General features: G+C 51.6%; 1 protein-coding gene across 1 annotated transcript in view; it reads right to left on the reverse strand.

The window, feature by feature from the left end:
* Positions 1 to 23,322, reverse strand: part of LOC119444325 (fatty acid synthase-like) — a 223,276-nt gene that overhangs the window by 62,454 nt on the left and 137,500 nt on the right. The window contains 1 exon segment of the mRNA XM_049664542.1: positions 13,478 to 13,651. Coding sequence (XP_049520499.1) covers positions 13,478 to 13,651 — 174 coding nt within the window.

Raw genomic sequence — 23,322 nt, forward strand, 5'->3', positions numbered from 1 at the left:
GCAATGAAATTATACTCAACCCAGTGCCTCTTCCTTGTCTTTCGCATGCCCCATTCGAGAAAATCTGGCAAAGATTAGGCTAACTACCCTTTCTGAAAGTTTTTTTTTATTATCAGTGCTTCGTGGTGCTTCTAAAGTTGTTGGGTAATTTTTCCCTAAGAATTATGTTTGCTTAGCTAACAGTGTATTCGTCGTCATGATATAAAATGGCTCTTTGAACTGACAGAAAGATACCTTGTGCTTGCGCAGTGTTTGTAGTAACCGTACAAGAGCCTCTAAGTCAAGCAAACACAGCTGTCTTTACCATGACTCTGGCTTTTCCTTTAGTTCATGACTGCGGGCCGTTATACCTGCTGTCTACATGCGTGTACAGTCGAGTGCAAAATTTTAGAGACCACGGGAGCATCGACTTAACTAGGTCCCTATATAAGAAAAGTACCGCCATCATTTGATCAACGCCGCTTCGCTCTCTCCTGTATCTTCGATTGGACAATGATAGCGTGCGCTTCAACTTCTTTATACTTTGTTTTTTTCCGCCTCAGAATAATGTTGAAAGTCACCCTGCGAAGCCGCAGTCTCCGGCGGCGGCGGTTGCGCGCGCCCGGCCTGAAAGTTTCAACGGGGACTTTCTAGGGGCCCCGCCACCGTCGACTTGCTTTCGCAAGCAAAAAATAAAGAAAAAAGCAAGCGCTTTGGGAGAGAAGATGGCGAATAAAAGAGTAGATGGCGGTACTTTTACTATATAGGGACTTTATACTCAACTGCATCGCTGTGCCTTCTGACGGCTGCGCGCTTAACTTCAAGAGCGCGTACTGCACACGCGCGTCCTTTTTTAGCTGCCAGCCTGTTCGTTCGGTGGCTTCAACCGAGCACGCACCGAAATGCGGGCGAAAGCGCAAGGTGCCACTTCTGCAGTCGTCGTGGAATCTCCCAAGTGATGATATTGTCATATCGTGACGAAATAACGCAATCAAAGTGACGCAAAGCATGTGTTACGCGCTGGGGGACGTCTAGAAGCAAGGCGCAGAGGGTGGTGCGCTGGGAGCGCACCACCCTCTGCGCCTTGCTTCTAGAGGTCCCCCAGCGCGGAACACATGCTTTGCGTCACTTTTTCTGAAATTGAATTATATGATAAGGTCAGGAAGCAGCGATGTCTTTTGCGCTCAACGATTCCACGGAGATTGCTGAAGTGGCACCTTGCGCTCTCTCCCGCGTTCCAGTGCGCGCGCGGTAGAAGCGACCGAACGAGCAGGACGCGTGTGCGCAGTACGCGCTCTCGAACTTAGGCGCGCAGCCGTTAGAAGGCGCAGCGACGAAATTTAGTTGCCGTTCCCATGGTCTCTAAAATTTTGCACTCGACTGTACATTTGATCTTACTATTGAGGTAAACACAGTGATAAATAACACTGCGTGGAAAGGGATGAATAAGCACGCCACGCAGAAATATGTATTGTTCATTGTATTTTCGTTCATTGTTGCCATCCCTGCGAGGACCTCGTGTCCGCATCATGTATAATATTGACAAGTATACATGTTTATCTTTCACCGGTGACCGCTTTTCCCCGGCTAACAAATGTTAGACGTTATCGCTAGGCACAGGACGCGCCTGCATGTACCGGAAGTTTCTCGAACGTTATTGATGCTCCTATCCGTTGTCTCTTGTCACCGACGCTCATGTAATCTGATTGTATGAGCGCCGCAAATTGTCTAGAACTTTCTGGAAGACACGTGGTTACCAGGGATTAACCTCGAACCTTCGATGACTAATGTATAAAAGCCGACGCGTTTCGCCGCTGATCAGATTTTCGACGATCGCCTACTGTGTTCGCCGCTATCGTTGTGCTTCGAGTGTAGCTTGCTTTTGTGGTCACAGGTTCGCCCAATAAGGAATCAGTTTCGTCATACACTGTTTCCATCAGGGTCACTACTACGTGACATCTGGTGAAGGTGCTAGTGCGTTCATGCATCGAACGCCCCCGCGAAGTCGCGATCCAAGCCCGAAACTGGAGGACAGCACAAACGTCCCCGAGGACCAGCGAGCTAGCCGTAGGCAGCAAGGACTTTTACCGGAGTACGGACTTCTACTACGGAGTAGAAGACCATAACGACCAAGGTCAAGTCAACGACCCCAATGGCAGCCCCAGCGTTCCCCATCCTGCTGCAACAACCTCGGGAGCCACCGACAAGCTTCCGTGGATCATCGGCTGAAGACCCTGAAACCTGGATAGAGACATACGAGAGGACCGCGACGTGTAACAAATGAAGCGACGCCGGCCAGCTGCGCCATGTCTATTTTTCGTTGGATGGCGCTGCTCGGACCTGGTTTGAGAACAGAGAGACCACCCTGGTGACTTGGGACCCATTTCGTGAGGATCTTCACGAGTGTCGTACGAAAGGAAAGGGCTGAAGTTCTCTTAGAAACCAGAGTGCAATTGCCGAACGAGAACATCGCGATCTTCACGGAGGAGATGACTCGCCTCTTCCGCCACGCCAACCCCGACATGTCTGAAGAAAGGAAAGTTCGGTTCTTGATGCGCGGTGTCAGAGCAACTATTCACCAGATTGATACGCAACCCGCCCAAGAGTGTCGCAGAATTTGTTTCGGAGGACACAATAATCGAGAAGACGCTTGAAATGCGCGCCAGGAAATACAACCACCGTGCGCTGACCAACTATGCCGAAGCTCAAGCGCTAGGCGCCAACGACATGGGAGAAACGATCAAAGCGGTCGTACAGGAAGGGTTGCTGAAGTTATGTCCAAGGTTACCGCCTCAGGTGGCCTCGATCACAGACATAGGTAAAGAAGAGGTTCAGCGGTCACTGGAAGTGCCAGAAGTTCAGGCATCGCCTCAACCACACCCGGAAGCGATGACCTATGCCACCATCGCCCGCCGTCAAGGACCTCACCCCCGCAGCTCGCGTCAGGGCCCCATAACGCCGCAATTCCATCGTCCACCGCCGCCGCCGCCAGCACGCCCGCCCGTCACCGAGCGCAGCTAGCACAGGAAGACGGACATTTCGCGCGCCCCCGTCCACCACCCACTCTGCTATCATTGCGGGGATGCCGGTCATGTCTACCCATACCGCGAGACGGGCCTGCGAAGGTTCGCCGTCAATGCGCCACGTCCACAGCTTGGCGAGCGGCCACGTGTTATCACGGACTACATCGCCAGAACGCAGTGGAGACCCCGACGTCCTTCGCGTTCGCCATCGCCGGGACGCTACGTGTCGCCGCAGTGCCGAGCATACGCTGGCCAAGCCCGGGGCCGGTCCGTGATCCCTATCCGGGAAACTAAATGCAGCAGCCAGTGGAGGTGCGGTTGCTGTACGACGCAATGCCGAAGATCCACCGCCGCCCGTGAAGAAGATTCGCGAATCATCACGACGACATATCAGCACGCCGCCTAGCAACAGCTTTGAACACACTTCGCCGCCGAAAGACGACTTTCCGACGCGACGTAGCAGCAGCAGATCGAGTAAGCCGACGCAGCCGCGATCCGACGCCACGACTTAACCGCAACGCCAAACGACGGTGTACCAACCTACACGTACTAATCGATGGTCATAGTGTCACCGCTGTCGTCGACATTGGAGCCGACTATTCCGTCTTCAGTGGCCCGCTCGCAGCCAAGTTGAAGATGGTGAAAACAGCCTGGCAAGGACCCGATATCCGGACAGCGGGAGGCCACCTAATAACGCCAGCTGGAATCTGCAAAGCGCGAGTCGCGGTGAACAACCGCACTTACCCGGCGAGCTTCGTAATCCTGCAGTTCTGCTCCAGGGAAGTCATCCTAGGCATCGACTTTCTAAAGCAACACGGTGCAGTCATCGACTTAAGGTCCAAGTCGATAACGCTTTCAACGCACAACGCGATACAACCGGATACAAACATCAGTTACCATGCCTTGAATGTGCTAGAAGAACAAGTCACGGTTCCGCCTCGCTCCAGCGTAATGATTTCCGTCGGTACTGAAGTGCCTGCACACACGGAGGGTGTCGTCGAGGGCTGCTCGACCAGGAAATTTGCGTCGCTAGGGGCATAGCTTAGCAACGTCAAGGGAAAGTAAGAGTGATGCTCACGAACTTCAGCCACGAATACAAGCACATCAACAAAGGCACCACGGTCGCCTACATCTACGAAATAGTACAAGCCAGCAGTACTTTCGCCTTCACGGATTCTAGCGCAGCTGCAACGACTGTAGTACCTCAGCCAGCTTTCGACGTCAATCAGAACCTTCCCAGGTATAAGAAAGAACAGCTAAAAGCACTGCTCCTGCAATACAAGGAGTGCTTCTCGTCGTCGTCAAGAATTTGACAAACCCCTGTCGCTAAGCACCACATCATAACTGACGAATATGTCCGCCCACTCCGTCAGAGCCCGTACCGAGTTTCGGCACGCGAACGTGAGGCCATAAGGCAACAAGTCGACGAAATGCTACGCGACGACATCATCCAGCCGTCCAAGAGTCCGTGGGCGTCCCCCGTGGTGTTAGTGAAGAAGTATGGATATGATAGGATAAGAATAAACTTTATTTGCCCAAAGGTTATGGCTGTTGGTGCCCCGGGCTAGTAGGCTGCTAGGGGTCCGTCGCCGGAGAAAAATCTTTCGAGATCCTCGGCAATGGCGCTGGCCCGCTGGACGGCCAGAGCCATTGTCGGTATTCTCGAGTGCCTGGTACTCGAGTGCCTCGCTGAGGAGGACGGCTTGCCATCTCTCAACGAGGCGCCCCGCTTCAGAGGGTCCTGCTGTTGTCCTCCCCCTTCCTCTTGGTCCTTCTTCCTCATGACGTTGGCATTCCCAAAGTATATGGGCCATATCAGCCCGTTCGTGTTCGCACCACGGGCAGCCGGGCGACGGGTGCAGTGCGGGCCACAGGCGGTGAAGGTGGTAGGGGTTGGTGAAAGTGCCCGTCTGCAACCGTCTCAGGTCGACTGCCTGGGACCTGTCCAGCCGCCCGTGGGGTTGTGGATTTTCATACGTTCTTTCCTGTAGTGTTCGAGAGCCTCTCGGTACGAGGCCGGAAATTCCTCGATATCGTGGTCGGCGTCCCCGTGGCCCCCAGCTCCGTCCGCCGCAATTTGGGTTGTGTTAGTAACTCCTCCGCTTGGGTCCCGCACAACAACGGCGGCTGCCCTCTGGGTGATCGCGTCGCGGCGGGTAAGCTGCCTCGCGACGAGATGGACATGCTCGTTGTGGTTGGGCGGGATTCTGGTGCGTTTTCGGCCGTTAGTATTGTTGTTGTTGTCGCGGCTGTTGCCTTTTTTAGTGCCAAGCTCCCCGACGTGCGCGGGGAACCGTTTGAGGGACTTGTTTGTAATCGTGCTGGACACGAATTCCCCGGCTCTGGCGTTGAGCATGTGCGCCACATCCGCGGACACCCAACCTTTGGTGTAGTTCCGGATCGCTGATTCGGAGTCGCTTATGATCAGGCTATCCTCCGTACCTCCGTGAAGTACCGCGAGGGCTATGGCCATCTCCTCCACTGCTTCGGCCGACGACAGCCTCGCTGATGCCGTGACTCGGATCCTTTCCTTCGTATCTACGACCGCCATGGAGAAGACGGGCTCCGCCGCCATCGGCCGGCCGCGTCGTTGATGTTGCCGCTGCCGTTTTTGTCGTATTAGTAGTAGTGATGGTGGTGTTGGCATCCCCGGTTGGTCTCGCACATTTCGTTGTAGTGGCGGGGGTGGTCGTCGTAAATCGTCGCCATCAACGTTACCGGCGTAACGCTACGTTTCTCGGTCGATTATCGTCGCCTCCACAAAATCACGAAGGGCGTATACCCTCTCCCACGAATAGACGACACCTTGAATAGACTCTACAACGCAAACTATTTTTCATCGATGGACCTAAAAACCGGCTACTCGCAAATTGAAGTCGATGGCAGGGACCGGGAGAAGAGTGCCTTTTTAGCACCGGACTGTTCCAGTTGAAGGTAATGCAGTTTGGCCTTTGATCGGCACCTGCTACTTTCCAACGCGTCATGGATACAGTACTGGCAGGCTTCAAGTGGCAGACTTGCCTCGTCTAATTGGTTGACGTCGTCGTGTTTGCCTCAAGCTTCGAAGAACATCTCTGGTGCCTTGAAACAGATCTTCAAGCAATCAAGACCTTCGGACTCACGTTGATGCCAGAAAAGTTCCGCTTCACATATGAGCAGCTTCTGTTTTTGGGCCACGTAATCAACAAGTCTGCAGTGCGCCGTGACCCACAGAAAACTGGGGCCATCACTGATTTCCTCCGCCCACCGACAAGAAATCAGTGCGTAGATTTCTTGGACTGTGCGCCTATTACAGGCGCTTCGTCAAGGATTTTCACGGATCGCCGAGCCATTGACGTACCTCACGAAGGCCGAGGTTGAGTTCAAGTGGGAGACGCCGCAAGTGGAAGCATTTCAAGAACTGAAGGGACGCCTGCAGTTGCCGCCAATACTTTCGCATTTCGACGAAAACGCCGATACCGATATCCACATCGACGCAAGCAGCGTAGGAATCGGCGCTTTGCTTGTGCAGAGGACTGACGGACTAGAACCGGTTGTAAGTTACGCTAGCCGGTCGCTGTCGAAGGCGGAAGCAAATTCTTCCAGGACACAAAAGGAGTGCCTCGCCATCATCTGGGCTACATCAAAGTTTTGCCCCTACCTCTATGGCAGGCCCTTCAACGTTGTGAGCGACCACCATGCCTTGTGTTGGCTAGATAACTTGAAGGATACTTCAGGTCGCCTCGCACGATGGAGTCTGAGACCTCAGGCATTGGACATCACCGTCGTTTACAAGTCCGGGCGAAAGCACTCTGACGCTGACTGCTTGTCTCGCGCCCCCGTCGAACCCCCGCCACAGGACGACCAGGATGATGACACTTTCTTGGGACCCATCAGTGCCGACGAATTCGCCGAACAACAATGAGCCGACGCGGAACTAAGGAGCCTTGTAGACTACCTGGAAGGCAAGACTATCGTTGTGCCGAAGGTGTTCAGGCGAGGATTGGCGTCTTTTTTCTTGCAAAACGAGATTCTCCCAAAGAAAAAATTCACGCCACTCCGAGCCAACTACATCCTCGTGGTACCCTCAGCATTGCGCCCACAGGTCCTGCAAGCTCTCCACGACGACTCAACGGCCGGACACCTCGGTTTTTCCCGCACGCTCGCGAGGATACAAGAAAAACACTACTGGCCTCGCCTCACTGCCGACGTCGCCTATTACGTAAACACATGCAGACACTGTCAGCGACTCAAAACACCACCGACAAGGCCAGCCGGACTTCTACAGCCGATCGAGCCACCTCGCCGACCGTTCCAGCAGATCGGGATGGACTTACTGGGGCCTTTTCCGACGTCGACGTCCCGGAATAAATGGATCGTCGTCGCTACGCACTACCTCACCCGCTACGCCGAAACAAAAGCCTTGCCCAAAGGCAGTGCCGCCGAGGTAGCCCGATTCTTCGTTGAGAACATCCTCCTGCGTCACGGTGCCCCAGAAGTCCTTATCACCGATAGAGGTACGGCCTTTACGGCAGATCTAACTCAAGCGATCCTGCCATAGAGCCAGACAAGCCGTCGCCGGACCACCGCCTACCACCCGCAGACGAATGGCCTCACTGAGCGCCTAAATAACACCATCGCCGACATGCTGGCAATGTACGTTGACGTCGAACACAAGACGTGGGATACCATCCTTCCGTACGTGACCTTCGCATACAACACGGCCGTGCAAGAGACGACGCACATGGCGCCGTTCAACCTGGCCTACGGAAGGAACCCAGCAACGACGCTTGACGCCATGCTACTGGACGTCACCGACGAAAAAAATCTCTACGCTTCCACCTGTTTGCAGAGTGCCGAAGAAGGTCGACAGCTCGCCGGCCTGCGCATCAAGAACCAGCAGAGGACTGACAACCTACAATCTTCGACGACGTTACGTCGAGTACCAGCCCAGCGACCGTATTTGGATCTGGAGTCCGATACGCCGACGAGGACATAGCGAGAGACTGTTACGTCGCTATTTTGTGTAATAAAACTGCACTTAGTAGTTGCGCAACACAGACTCCATTTTGTTCTATATCACACTTCTTCTTTATTCTCTTGCAATCCCCTGCCCCTTGTCTTGTTTCAACTTCTATTTGCAGGCCGCCATAGGATTGCTTCGTTCCCCCCAGCATTGTTTGCATCTCTTCTGGGATGATACTTGAATATATTTCCAATAGCAGCGGATTCCATGGTGTCATTGGGGCCAATGTACCATATCGTCTTTAGGTGTCCTTGTTCACTTGCCGTCTTCATCACACGAAATGGCCCGTTATAGGACCGCGTTCAGGCTTGGCCCTCTTTTTAACAGCACGAAGTCACCGACGTCGAGCGCTAGCAACGTTGTATTTTGCTTCTTGTCGAAGTTTCTCTTTATTTTTTCACGATACCTTGATGTACTATCTTCCGTTGTGGCTGCTTCTGTCAGCTTTATGTTCTTGTCAACGCCAAGGCTGAAATCCGCAGGCAGATAAAGTGGTTTCCCAGTTGCAGCTAATAGAGGAGTGCACCCTAGGCCAGTTGTATACGAGCGGTTGTGGTGAGCTACTGTCGCTTCCAGAGAGCATTTCCAACCACCAGGGAAAGAAGGATACATGCTAATGTATTGTTTAATGGCTCTGATAGCCCTTTCAGCAAGCACATTTGCTGCGGGATGATAGGGTGCAGTGAACTGTAACTTAATGTTACGTTTTTCAGCCCATTCCTGTAGCCGACGGCTTCGGAAGGCAGGTCCATTGTCGGAGACAATTACTTTTGTGTTGTCAAACATTTTATGGTTCAAAAAAGAAAGTACGCTGTTGGCATCTTCTTTACCAGGTCTTGCGGCAATCATCCTGGTGCAATAATCGATACACAATAGGAAGGCTTGTGTCTTCTTAACTCCTTCAGACTTTTTTCATAGTTCTGTGAAATCTAGATGAATAACCTCAAATGGTGTGGTAGAATATTGTGGTATAACTATTTTTGCGATGGTTACCTAAATTGTACTTTGTTTATCTGGCATTTATGACATGATAGTACATATTCTTTTGTTTCTTGCTTCATACAGGGCTATGAGAACCTTTTTGTCAATTTCATGTAGGTTCTCCAAAAGCCATCATGGCCTCCTGATTCGGGGCTATCATGATAGAGTTCCAATATTTTTGGAACCAATGAAGTAGCAACTTCAACTCGTCCATTTTTAGTGTGTTGCGACACCTCAATCCCTTCTCATATCTTTGCAACATTTGCCTCTTCATGACTGTCGGGAAGCATAATGGCTAATCGCGACATTGCATCTGCATCCTTCATAGAAGCTCCCGGGCGATGAGCTACTTCAAAATCAAACTGCTGAAGTTCACCCACCCAACGGGCTATCTTTCCTTTCAGTTTGGCCATCTTCGATATGTACGTTAGTGCTTCGTGATCTGTATATAGCTTGAACTTTGCGCCTTCCAAATATGAACGGAAGTAGCGGACGGCTTTTAAAACGGCGAGAGTTCTTTTTCTGTTGTGGTATTGTTCAACTCAGTATTGTTCAATGTGTAGCTGTAGTATCCAACTACACGGAGCTGTTGGTTTGGTTGTCGTGATGAGTCTCTCTGATATAAGACTGCTCCCGTTCCATAGTGCGATGCATCGGTGTTCGATTCGAAGGCCAGAGCAAAGTCTGGTAAGCACAAGATAGGATCAGAAGAAATGATTTGGACCAGTTCTCGGTAAGCGTCATCACATTCTTCAGTCGAATAAAAGGGGACATCCTTCTGCATCAATCTTGTCAGGCAGCGACGTTTCAGAGCATATTCTTGAAAGAACGCTCTGAAATGGCCTGCCAAGCCTAGAAACACAAGAAGTGAGTGCACATAGTACGGCTTTGCTAGTTTTTCGATGCGAGCTACCGATTCTTCCTTCGATTTCTTCGTTGTTCCGTCCAAAACTCTACCAAGAAATGTCACCTCAGTTTCGAAGAATTCTCTTTTCTAGAAATTAACTTTTAGCTTAGCATCAGATAACGCTGCCAGAATATGAGCCAGGTGTTCTTCATGCAACGTTTCACTTTTAGAGTATATGATAATGTCGTCTACGTAAACATTGCAGAAGAGTCCAACATAGGGATTCAAAACTGTGTTCATCATCTTTTGAAACCCACTAGGTGAGTTTTTCCATCTAAAAGGAAGGCGATTGTATTCGTATAGGCCAAATGAAGTTGTAAAAGCGGTGTACGGCTTGGTGTCTTCTTGTAGTGGCACCTGCCAGAAGCCCTTACACAGGTCTATGCGAGAAAAGCAGGTACAGCCTCCGGTTTCATCGGTGATGTCGTCTATCCTCGGCATTGGCAAAGGAATCAACAGGGTTTGGTTATTTACGGCTCTGTAATCTGTACATAGCCGCCAACTGCCGTCTTCTTTTGGAGCAAAGGAAGACACCGATGGGCGAATTACATTGGCATCTAACATCTTTTGAAGTTCTTCTTTTAGCCACGCCTTCTTTTCTATCGTCAAGTTGTATGGTTTTTTTCTTACAACTGTTTTATCGGACAGGTGAAATGGAACTTCGAACTTGGTTGTCGCCGATGGATATCCTCCCAAGCAGACCAGTTCGGGGTAGAGTTGAGGTATTACAATGTCTTTCTTCAGCATCCGTAGGCGGTCTTCTTTTTGTCCAGACTCTGTTTCGTCAGCCTCTTGATCAACGGATACCGTATCGTCACAATAAATATTTAGTCTCAACAACTTCATGTCCGGACGAGGTAGGAGGAAGTCGTACTCCACAGAATCTAAAACTAATGCGACATCATCTGCCTCTTAAGATTGGTACTTTAATTTCAGGCGTGCCCACTCACAATACTCTCTCTTGCTTCCATCATACCCACGCACAAGAACCGACCATCCTCGGAACACCTCTTGTGGGTTAGCGTTGCTTTTCTTAAGAATGGACACAGAAGCTCCGCTGTCTATAAGTGATCGTATACGTTGTCCATTGACCTCAAGTTCGACGTGTAACAGACTCGTAGAAATCAAACAAACAGTCTCGTTTATTGTAATAGGGTCAGACTGATAACCCTGAGTTATTAGTTTCTTTTCTGGCTGGGCAAAATGCGTTCCTTGGGCAATGATTCTTTTTCTGCGGTATGCAACGACGTTTGGTGTTTTCCCTGTTGCAAAGGCTTTGGTAAGTGTTCAGGAAACTCTGTTCCTCGATGCTTCTGCCCCTTGAACTTCCCGATGCGGCTTTGTCGTCCTGTCCGTCCAACGGCAGGTGATCTCTTGAGGTGACTCCAGCAAAGTCTCCATTGTTTTTGGTGCTGTAGCTTGAAGTTGTTGCAATTCCCGAGGTAGTCCATGTATTATCAGCATTATAGCACACTTCAGTGGAAATTCCGGCTCTGCAATTTGAAGTAGTCGACGTTTTTCGAAGAAATACTCAAGCACTGCTCCAGAACTGTAACGATAAAATATCACTTGATGCCATCGCTCAAGCAGGCTGCCACGAAATGACGAGGTGAAGCTCTCCTTCCATGTGCTCCATGCAGCACAATGATCTCCTGTGATACGCAGCTCGTACCATTTTCTTGCTATGCCATTTAGAAAAGGGAGCATATGCTTCACTCTTCTTTCATCTGTGTCCTAGCCGTTTTGTTGACAGGCGTATTCAAAGAATGCAATCCAATCTTCTGGATTTCCCAACAAACCATCGAACGGTTCAGGTTGCACAACCTCTGTAGGAACGCATTCCTTGAGACTGAGAGCCGTGACATGAGTCTGAATCATTTCATTTTGCTGGGAGACTTGCTTTTCTTGAAGCTGAATCGCCTGAAGCACAACGGATAGATCTGAGTGGTAAGTTGCCTCCGATGCGGCTCGCTTCGCTACTTGCGATAGCACAAGGCGGTTGAAAAGGGAGACTTGAAGATTTATCTTCACGGACCCTTTTTCTAAGAGTTCGTCCAGGGACATAGATGCCTTCTGCAGAACGACAGATACGAGCTCACCTGTCGTCACGTCGACGGGAAGATCGACTGGCGGGTCTCCAGGGAGCGCGTACTTCGTGAAGACGAGGCTGTCTTTGTCTGGCTGAACGAAGAAGCTTACCCACATCATGGATCGTATAAAGCCGACTCCGCCCATACCCAGCCCCCTTGTCCTCTTTCAACTTCTTCTATTTGCAGGCCGCCATAGGATTGCTTCATTTTAGACCATATAAGATGATCCGACGTATTGGCGCACTGGACTACGAGGTCGTGCGAGACGGCATTTCGCAATCATAGCGGCGCCGAGAACGACCTGAAGTCATCCACGTGGTGCGTCTTCAGCCTTTCTACGTCCGCTGACGAACTTAGATGCTTTGTTGCTTTGTTATTGCTTTTTTTTCTACACGTGGTTTTTGTTTCTCTTTCGTGTTTGTAGCATCGGGACGATGGTTTCTTTAGGGGAGGGTATTGACACGTATACATGTTTATTTTTCACCGGTGACCGCTTTTCACCAGCTAACACATGTTAAACGTTATTGCTAGGCAAAGAACGCGCCTGTATGTATCGGAAGTTTCTCGAACGTTATTGGTGCTTCTATCCGTTGTCTCTTGTCACCGACGCTCATATAATCTGTATGAGCGACGCGAATTGTCTAGAGCTTTCTGGAAGACACGCAGGCACCAGGGAATAATCTGGAACCTTCGATGACTAATGTATAAAAGCCGACGCGTTACGCCGCTGATCAGATTTCCGACGATCGCCGACTGTGTCGGCCGCTATCGTTGTGCTTCGAGCGTAGCTAGCTTTTGTGGGCACAGGTTCGCTCAATAAAGAATCAGTTTCGTCATACACAGCTTTACGGCTGTTTTCTTCAGCGTCACTACGACGTGACAATACAGATAAATAAATAAGTACATAAATAAATAAAATTACACCGCCCATGCACCCCGTACAGATGTAAATCAGAGAAGCTGGAATGTGCGGCCCCGGTGTATATCGCTGGGTTAAGCCCGATGGTTCGTTAAAGACTTTCTCAATTATTGGTTACGTCTTTTTCTAGCTCGGCCGCACGAGCCGCAGGATCGACACGACATAGCGGCTTGCGCTCCTCTTAGCGGGCCTGAGCTTCTGCCGAGACGTTGGCGAGACGGCGACGAGATCTATCCCGCTCCTGCTCTCGGCGGCTCATAACCACATGCCCAATGCAGGTTTGCCTCGCACGTGATTTCTTTCTTTCTCTCTTCCTCTCTTACTCTCTTTCTTTCTTTGTTGTCCCTGGTTCATACGTGCATATCCAATGGAGGTATGCGCCACACGTGATTTCATTATCGTTAATGGTGACGTAACCGACGAGCTTGTGATGTTATTATTGTCACGACCTATGAGTCATGTTAGTCATACATTCGTACCCTTCCATGATGTTAGAATTCTTTTCTTGCTCAGAGTGTACTAGCAGTGGCACATAACATTTTAAAGAATACAATTGCACATATGAATACTCACCGCCATCTTGAGCTTCCTCAATGGCAGCCGCGTGGATATTAGGATCAATGCGGCAGGACTGGATCTTCGCAGGCAGCTTGAAGACTCGCTTTGAGCTGGAAAGGATGCTCATCTGGAGCATGGTGTCCATAAATGACACCCAGTTCCCGTCCCACTTGAGCTTCCCGCATGGTTCTGAAAAATAAAATAATGCAGGTCTCACGCGTTGTGGGAGTATAATACATCTTCTTTCGTCTTTCTGGGGTTTTACGTGCCAAAACCAGCTCTGGTTATGAAGCACGCTGTAGTGGAAGGCTCCGGTATAATGCAAAACAAAACATTTTCCTCAATGGGTGTCTCGGTCTGTGCATACATCACTTACGCCATTGGGACTCGCTAGGGAGCCATACGAAACAGACTTGCACATAAACACTAAGCATTCGGCTTCACACATCAGTACTGTAGCCTTAACTTCTTCAATACGATGTGTTGTAAAACACGTGGCGCCATCTCGAGTGCGATGCATCAAAGCAGTCAGGGTGAGGAAACACACCAGATCCTGCGCGCTGCGCTCTGCGGCAATGAAGGGAAAGTTACAGCGGCCGACGTTCCGCACATGTGTCACTCTGGCAGAATGTTTCGCAGCACTTTTGGTTTCACGGAACAGACGCTGAATGTGCGCAGCTTCCCCGTACGAACGTTTTGCGTTTGCCCAGAGGCGGAAGGGTTATCTTTCTCTGCTCAATCTTTGTTCAATCGCCACCATACATTTCTTCTCGCATTGACCACCGCCAAAAGGTAAACATTCCGCGCTGCAACACCGTTCGCTTTTCATATTCTTTTCTTCCCCAAACGAGCAAAGATTGGTTTAACTTACCCGCATCACTTACAAGCATGATTGACACCAATAATTTTAAAACCGCACTTCAAAGTCTCATTTTATAAATTAATGTTGCGATTGCTTCTTTTGCGTAATAACTGCTCTTTATGCACTGTTTTTAACAAATGTCTTGTGTTTTTATATGTTACGATTCGTTTCCTTTCTTTTACAGCGTAAGCTGTTATGGGCTCATTCCAATAGCCGTTTCGCTTCGCGATTGTGTCTGCCGCCGACGGCGTCCGACGACTGTAACCACTATCGCTGGAAATGCGAAAAAAGTACCCGGTCCCCGCCGGAATCGAACCCGCGCCCGCTGCGTGGGAGCCAGATACTCTACGACGGAGCCACGCAGGCACTTGCTATCGGGCCCCAGAAAAGGGCGCTATAAATACTCCCCAGGCACGCGCACAGGCGCACCCAACCCGAGCCTCCACCAGTATGGTGGCGCCATCTAGGTAAGGCACCTGCAAACGCAGTGTGCGCAGGCGCAAACGATGAGATGCGATTGAGACGAGGCGCGCAACTCCGATGTGAGATGTGCGCCACCTATTCTGGATACCTCTTCGGTACACGCTATGGCGTCTTCTCGCAAGGTACGAACCGCTGCTGAAGAAGCGAATCGTAGAGCTACGTGCGCGGCTCCAACCAGGCATCATCGGGCTCAGCATAAGACTGTGCAGAGAGCAATACAAGCCGCAGCTCGCCGTTGACGCCGGGCGGAATGTTCAGATTGTTCTCGTCAAAAAGAGGCGAAGAGACTGTCGCGAAGACGCTGGTTTGCATGATGCCGAAATTGGAGTTATTCTTGAGCCGCTCCATCAGCTTACGCTGTGATTGTGCTGCATGTGCCGCGCAGGCCTGTGACTTTTCTTTTGTTACGCCATGTATTTTTGCTACGCTTTCAAAGTTTCTATTTACCATTCTTATTATATTGTATAGTATGTTTTGCGATGTTCTGCCATGTTTTTTCCCACGTATTGTATCATGTGATTATCTAACACTTCTGGGACAAATCTTTTTTGCTCCTTTTTGTTTTTCTCTTCCTTCCTTGTTCTTTCTTGTTCTTTTTATTAATTATTGGCTTCCACGCATTTAGCTTTGATGTTTTCTTCGAAAGTTTTTGCTTTCGAAGAAAACGAAAACTTTTTGTACTTGTGATTTTTTCTATAATCAACTACAGTGTGATTTGCCTCTGTATTTACCTTGCCCCTCCCCTCTGCAATGTACAACTGTACCTTGAGTGTATAATAAATAAATAAATAAATAACTAAAGCCGCCAACGAAGTGAACATCACCACTCAGTAGTGTTTTTGCGTGATGTAGCCGTTGGTAAATAAGGTGTGCACGCGAGTGAAAGTGAGGGAGTTTTTTCGGAAGCGCTCTCGCTTGTGGGCATTTGCCTCCATGGCTGTTCCTGCATAGCCACAGAAAGTTGTCCGCAAGCGTAGCCCTTCTGTGATTTTTTTTTTGTCATGCACTCCGGGCTGTCCAGGAGGCCCACGATGCGTTGGTGAGGCTTCGCCTCCCCGTCCCAACGTGGGAGCGGCCCGCAGTCTCGCCCTTAAAAAATAGGTTAAGATTCTTCCGGACCTCAATAAATTTTGATACCTACCTACCTACCATGGGCACCGCCATATTGCATAGACAGTAGCGACATCTATGCGCATTTGACATGCTGGCTTGGGCAAGCGCTCCGCGTTGTATGACAGGTACACGCTAAGCGGGAGTTTCCGGCCGTTAGTTTCCCACTCGCGCGATCTATTTATGGGGACGTGGCGTGTTCTACGGGAGAAACGGGGCTCTGTGAGACGTACCGAAGTTATTTAAGTCGGCATGGCCGGAGTTACTGCTGGCGTTGAGGTGGACCCAGCAACCAGTGTATTTGTGGGTGCATATTTTAGCCTACAATCATCCTCGGAGATCAGTTGTGTATTCTTGAAAATTCCTTTAACATATGTCGCCTTACTGCAGAATTATCACTGTAGGTCTACGCTATGGTTTAGCAGCAACGAATTGTTGCAAATGATATCATGATCCTAACAGCATCGGTAGTGCTCTACTTCGGAATATGTTGTGCTGTGTGCATTTACAAGCGTTAAAACGTTATCTGTAGATACATTGCATGGCTAGCTCGTTTGTTAGACGAGCTCTCCGCCCACGAATAAAATACTTTAGGTAACTAAAGGCAATGTGAATCGCACTTGTCGAGTGGTAAAGTGACAGGCTGCGGACTGCGCGAGCGTTCGAAGCAGTGGTGGATGCTTGGTTGTAGATCTGTTTTCAAGTCAGAAGCCCTAGGTGTCTATGTTGGCGGTGCCCTTGGCGGGGAGCTTGCGGTGACCTTTCCGCGACCTTTCGGTAACCTTTCGGAACTGTACCGTGATGAAAAATAGCCGACGCCGCAAAGAGTAAAAACACTCCAAAAATGTACAGATTGACATCACATTTCTCAGGAGGGTTCCTGCAAACAAAGTAAATTAGCGGCTTAGAAAAGAAAATGTGGTTAATCTTGGTCTGGATGGGAATTCAACCCGGGCCTCCGCGGTGAGAGACGAGCACGCTTCCCTGAAGGCCAGCAGTTTTTTTTTCTTTATGCCTCTATTCAATTCACACAGACATGCATTGTACAATCGTACCGTCCAGGTCGAGGCATCTCTCCTTTATGCCTCTCTCACTTTCTATATAATCTTACCGGTCCAGCAAGGGCTGACGACAGAAGCAATCTAAACTCTGGCATGCACATCAGCCCTTCTAACCTAGGAAGCGAGTCTGGTTCCGGTTCTTGCAGTTTATACGCTTGAACCATTCTGCTTAAAGATTCGCGAAAGTAAGTCCTTAGTAGCCTAACTTCAATATCTGTATGGCGAACGGTCTTTCTTGAAAATCAAACACTATGCAGGCCCAGGACCATTATCATGTCAAATGGAATACCTTCGTCGCTATGAACCAGTAAAAATCTAATGCCGCATAGCTATCTATCCGTAAGTCTATTTTTTATTTCTTTGAAGAATATTCCAAAAAGAGTAACCTCCCCAACATTCAAGAAAAGCGTGTTCAATTGTCTGAGGTTTCCTACAAATAAAACAGTGAGTGCCCCAAGGTATGAGCATTCATTTTACTTCCATATATGTCTTTACTTATATCGTATTAGTGTGCTGCTCCGCGGTTGTGGTTTACTAAAGGTGTGCCTAGTGCGCGCCTGATTTCACCGTCACGCGGTTACAAAGACACGCTCGTGCCGCTGCTCCCGCGTTCATCGTCGAGGTCTTCTTCCACAGTTGGCTCTGATGCCTCTGATAATGCCAGCCTTTCTAGACTGCCCCTCTCGCTCATGGCATTGCTCGCGCGTTCGTCGTCGTCGTCGTCTTCCACAGCTGGCAGTATTTCGCCTTGACGTTTTACTAGCGTGTAACACCTGCTTACTTTTATATACAGCGCATGGCGCAAGCATGCGGCATGAACATGCGCTAGGTATGACCGTGGCATCAGCTCGCGTTGTTTTTTTTTTCTCGAATGAGAAGGTGGAAACTGTAGAGGGCGCGAGTGCTAAGCCGATTATGAGGCGCCCTCTATAGGATGTAGCATATAAAGGCTGTGCTGTGAATAAACGGGGGCACTTCTGCTGGGGACTCGGAGCGTGTGTCTTTACTCCGCGGCCCTCGGGCTTCAGCCTGCCTCCTCGGCCGCCTCGGCTCGAACCCTCCCACCACATGGTGTCAGAAGTGGGATGCGTGGTTCCCGCGACTTGCCATGGCTAACAAAGACGCTCCAGTTCCTGCTCTCGCTGCCGCCAGTCTCCGGAGTCCCGCTCCGTTCCCCTTCGACGATGTCGGCGAGTGGCTGCCCTGGTTACGGCAATTTGAGGACTATGCCTTCGCCACCGGCATGCACGCAGCCCCGGACGAGACGAGGGTTAGGACTCTCCTCTACTGTATGGGCCCCCGTGCACGCATTGTCCTCAGTTCTCTCATGTCCGATGAAGAAGCGTACAAGTCCTACGCGGAAGTCACCCGGCGGCTCACAAGCTACTTCGTGCACCCCGTAAACGAGGTGTACGAGAGCTCTCGGTTCCACAAGCGGACGCAAGAGCCAGGCGAAACCGTCGACAGTTTCTTCACGGCCCTTCGGAACATGGTACGCAAGTGTAACTACCCGTCACCTGCCGTTGAAGAGCGTCTTGTTCGCGACCGTTTCGTCGTGGGTTTGGCGGATTCTCGCCTTTCAGACAAGCTGTGCCGCACTCCGAGCCTTTCCCTGGACGACGCACTCGTGCAAGCTCGTCAGCACGAAGACACCGAACGCGAAAGACAACGCCTGTCCCTCACCGCTGGGCAACCGCTTACGGCAGCTCACGTGGACGCGGCGACTTCGCGTAAACCCGCGCAGCGTGCACGCGGACGACGCAATAGACGGGACTCTGGCAACTTTGCTGACTTTGCGTCACGTGACCGACCCGACGGTTCGCACTCGAGCAACAGAGCTGGCGAGGCTTTGAAATACGGCCTAGGCCTAAGTAGGCAATGCGGATTTTGCGGTCACGAGTTTCACCGACGGTCTGACTGTCCAGCGGCCAAAGCGGTCTGTAACCACTGCAAGAAGCGAGGCCACTTCGCGGCGGTATGTCGCTCAGGGAAGCGCCTCGGATCCGTCGAGCTCCACTCCGTCGCGGCGGTGGCCCGCAACGGGCGGTACGTTGAGGTGCGTGTCAACGGGAACCCTCTCGTCTTCAAAGTGGACTCTGGAGCCGACGTCTCGGTGGTTCCGCGCACGTTTCCCGGCTGCCCAGCCGTCCTCGATAAGCCGCGAGGCGAAGAACTTTTCGGACCCGGGAAACAAGCCCTGAAGCTTCTCGGCACCTTCGACGCGGCGCTGTCTTGGAGAGGCAGGCAAGTCAACGAGCGCCTCTACGTCGTTGCGGGACAAGAGCAGCCACTTCTCGGCTATCCCGCTATCGTTGCCCTTGGGGTCGTCAAGTTTGTCGGCGCCGTCGCACCAGCTCTGCCGGACGCACCACCTCGTGAAGTCCCTCCAGCCCTTTTCACCGGCCTGGGCACGTTTCCGGAAGAGTACACGATACGTATCAAGCCTGACGCGGTACCGTATGCCCTCAGCACAGCCCGGCGTATCCCGATACCGCTACGAGACGTAGTCAAAAAGGAGCTCGACAAGATGGAGCAGGAGGGCGTGATCCGGTGCGTCGACGAACCGACGGACTGGTGCGCGGGACTTGTCGTCGTCCCGAAGCCAGCGGGGGGTTACCGCCTGTGCGTTGATTTGACCAAACTCAACCAAGTCGTTCTGCGTGAACGCCACGTACTCCCGACCGTCGACCAAACCCTCGGACTTCTCGGTGACGCACGCGTTTTCTCGAAGTTGGACGCAACTTCAGGCTTCCACCAAGTACGCCTGGCGCGCGACTCCCAGAAGTACACGACTTTCATCACTCCGTTTGGCAGGTATTGCTACTGCCGCCTCCCATTCGGCATAACATCGGCCCCGGAATACTTCCAGCGTCAGATGTCTCGCCTGCTGGAAGGGTTGGCTGGTGTTGTTAACCTTATGGACGACATCCTTGTGTTTGGCCGCACCACAGAAGAACACGACCAACGCCTCCAGGCAGTCCTTGGTCGCCTCCAACAAGCGGGGGTCACCCTCAACGCTGCCAAGTGCACTTTCGGCGTGTCCAGCGTGCGGTTCCTTGGCGTTGTCGTCGGTGCCAATGGCATCACTCCGGATCCAGAGAAAGTGGCCGCCATTCAGCGCATGCCAGCTCCTCAGGACGTTCATGGTGTCCAACGTTTTCTCGGTATGCTCAACCATGTCGGTCGCTTCCTCCCGGGCCTCTCTCAAACGACTGCGCCAATCAGAAGTCTCCTGAACAAGCTTGCAGCCTGGACATGGGGACCAGCGCAGGCTTCAGCATTTGAAAAGCTCAAGAGCATGCTGTCGTCGGACATCTGCCTCGCAAGGTACAACCCTGCACTGTTGACGACAGTCTCCGCAGATGCCAGTTCCTTCGGGTTGGGTGCTGTCCTCCTTCAAGACCAGCCATCAGGGGAGCGCCGACCAGTTGCATACGCCTCTCGAGCGCTGACTGAAACGGAACGGAGGTACAGCCAGATCGAAAAGGAGGCACTGGCTGCCACCTGGGCCATCAACCGATTCGACGAGTTTCTTCGGGGTCTTCGTTTCACCCTCGAGACCGACCATAAGCCGTTAGTACAGCTCCTAGGAACCGCGGATCTCGATCTCATGCCACCACGAATCCAGCGCTTCCGCATCCGCCTTCTCCAGTACCAGTTTGATGTCAAGTACGTTCCTGGGAAACAGCTGGCCACCGCAGATGCACTCTCAAGGGACCCAGTCGTCCAGCTGCCAGCGACTCCAGCTGTTGACAAGGTGGAGCTGTACGTTCAAGAAGCACTCCGTGCTATCCCTCCTACATTTGCAGTCCTCCTCGACGACTTCCGAGCTCACCAGGCTGCAGATGGGGAGTGCGCGCAGCTCAAGTTGTACTGTGAGCAAGGGTGGCCTAGGAAAGAGAATCTGCCTCTCAGCATGGCTCAGTTCTGGGCTCATCGGGCCGAGTTCAGTATTGGTGACGGCCTTCTCCTCTGCGGTGGACGCCTGCTGGTGCCCGCTTCTCTGCGGAAGCACGTCCTCTCCCTCATCCATGACGGACACCTCGGAGTGAACCGTTGCCGCGCCATCGCCAGGGGAGCTGTCTGGTGGCCGACCATGGGGAGTCAGATCAAGACAATGGTGGAGAACTGTCCCAACTGTGCTACCACGCGGGTCCAGCGAGCAGAGCCACTGCTGCCTACCGTGACGCCTAGCCGTCCCTGGGAGCGAGTCGGGGTGGACATATTTCATCACGAAGAAGCCGACTACCTTCTCCTCGTAGATTACTACTCGAGGTACCCTGAAGTGCTGTCCCTTCGCTCGACGACGTCTACAGCGGTGATCTCCATCATCAAAAGTGTCTTCGCAAGGCATGGGATCCCAGAGACCCTCGTCAGCGATAATGGGCCTCAATTTTCGTCGGCAGAATTCCGCGTCTTCGCCCAGAGCTACGGATTCTCCCACGTCACCAGCAGTCCCAGGTACCCGCAGTCTAATGGGGAAGTCGAGCGTATGGTGCGGACGGTTAAGGAACTCTTCAAGAAGTCTCCGGACTGGCCTTTGGCCCTCTTGGCATACCGCAACGCACCTGGCGTGACCGGGTACAGCCCTGCTCAGCTGCTCATGGGGCGCAGCCTCAGGACTCGCCTTCCGGTCCCCATGGCCGCGTTGCTTCCAGAACCACCTAACGCTGCCGACTTCCACTGGCGTGACACTACCCAACGACGTCGCCAGCGTCAAGATTTTGACCGTCGACATGCTGCACAAGATTTGCGGCCCCTGGAGGAGGGAGAGAGAGTGTGGATTCGCGACACAGATTGTGCTGGCACTGTTCTTAGCCCAGCGCAGCGTCCACGCTCCTACGTGGTCCAGACGGATGCAGGTGCTCTCGTCCGCAACCGGAGACATCTGGTTCCGCAGCAGTCTCCGTCATCAGGTGGTCTAGACCTCGGCAGCTCCAGTCCACGGACACGAGGATCTGAAAGCCTGCCACAGACTCCAACTCGCCCAGAGCCTGTGTGCAGCAGTCCAACTCCCAGGGCACTTACTCCTCTACCAGTTGCATCGCCACCGGTTGCCCCGGCTACTCCCTCAAGACCGCCTGGGTCAGTTGTACGCACTCGGTCTGGACGTTGTGTTAGGCCGCCGGTGCGGCTGAACTTGTAGAACGTGCCATGAGACATTTGTCATTACGTTGTATACCTGAGAGCAAGGGGTTGCTTTCTGTTACTTTCCCAAAAGGGGGGATGTAGAGGGCGCGAGTGCTAAGCCGATTATGAGGCGCCCTCTATAGGATGTAGCATATAAAGGCTGTGCTGTGAATAAACGGGGGCACTTCTGCTGGGGACTCGGAGCGTGTGTCTTTACTCCGCGGCCCTCGGGCTTCAGCCTGCCTCCTCGGCCGCCTCGGCTCGAACCCTCCCACCACAGAAACCTCATTAATTTCGTGTTCGGCCTTGTTCATTTCGTCCTCTACGACGCCGTCCCCTATCTTACGGATATAGCCGTGGCATTCTTTTAGGTGCGAAGCACTTTATGCGCTCGGGCTGTGGGCGTCTCCTGTCGTCGTAGTCACGGTAAGCAAGCGGCTTGTGCTCGCGCTCGGCACGCGCTCGTGCCACTGCTCCCTCGTTTTATTATGTCGAACTATGCACCTACCGCCGGTGTCTCGCAGATGAAGTCGTAGCTTAATCTTCCTAAACTTCCAACTCGGCGGGACATCTCGCGTCTTTGTTTATTCCACAAAGTGTTTCATCACCGTTCAATAAATCAGCAACTCATTTCGCAGCCAGTGTACTATCATCTCGTATGGATCACAGAGGTAAGGTATCTTTTCAACGCTGTCGAACCTGTTCCGAGTGGAACCACTTGCCCTTTTCTATCGGCACCTTAGCCGATGCATCATCATTCACGACCGCTGTAACCGATGATCTTTTGAAATGACTTGACATTCGTTGTTTTCTTTTTCTTTTTACTTATTGCTGTTTCTACCTCTTTATCTGATTTCTGTCCTCACAGGCTTGAATCCTTTCGATTGATTGTAAACCATCTACCCACCCCCGCTGTCATGCCATGTCGGCCCTGAGAGGATGATAATAAATAAATGATAGCAAATCATTGTAGTTTTATCGGCCGTCTACACTTTAAAAATCCGCTTACGTGCTACATTAAGATCCATAGTGTCATTCGCGCACAGGCTAATATGAACACTTCTCACTGGATGACAGCGGACACTCGCTCTCAAAACGCTGGCGTGAGGACCGGTATCAGCAGCGAGCGAATTGCCCTTCTTGCTGCTTTCCGTTTCAACGCCAACGAAGCGGCGAGAACACAGTGCACAGGAAGCTATCAAACTTCGTTGTGC

The sequence above is a fragment of the Dermacentor silvarum genome, chromosome 3 (assembly GCF_013339745.2).
Source record: "Dermacentor silvarum isolate Dsil-2018 chromosome 3, BIME_Dsil_1.4, whole genome shotgun sequence".
Lineage (NCBI taxonomy): Eukaryota > Metazoa > Arthropoda > Arachnida > Ixodida > Ixodidae > Dermacentor > Dermacentor silvarum.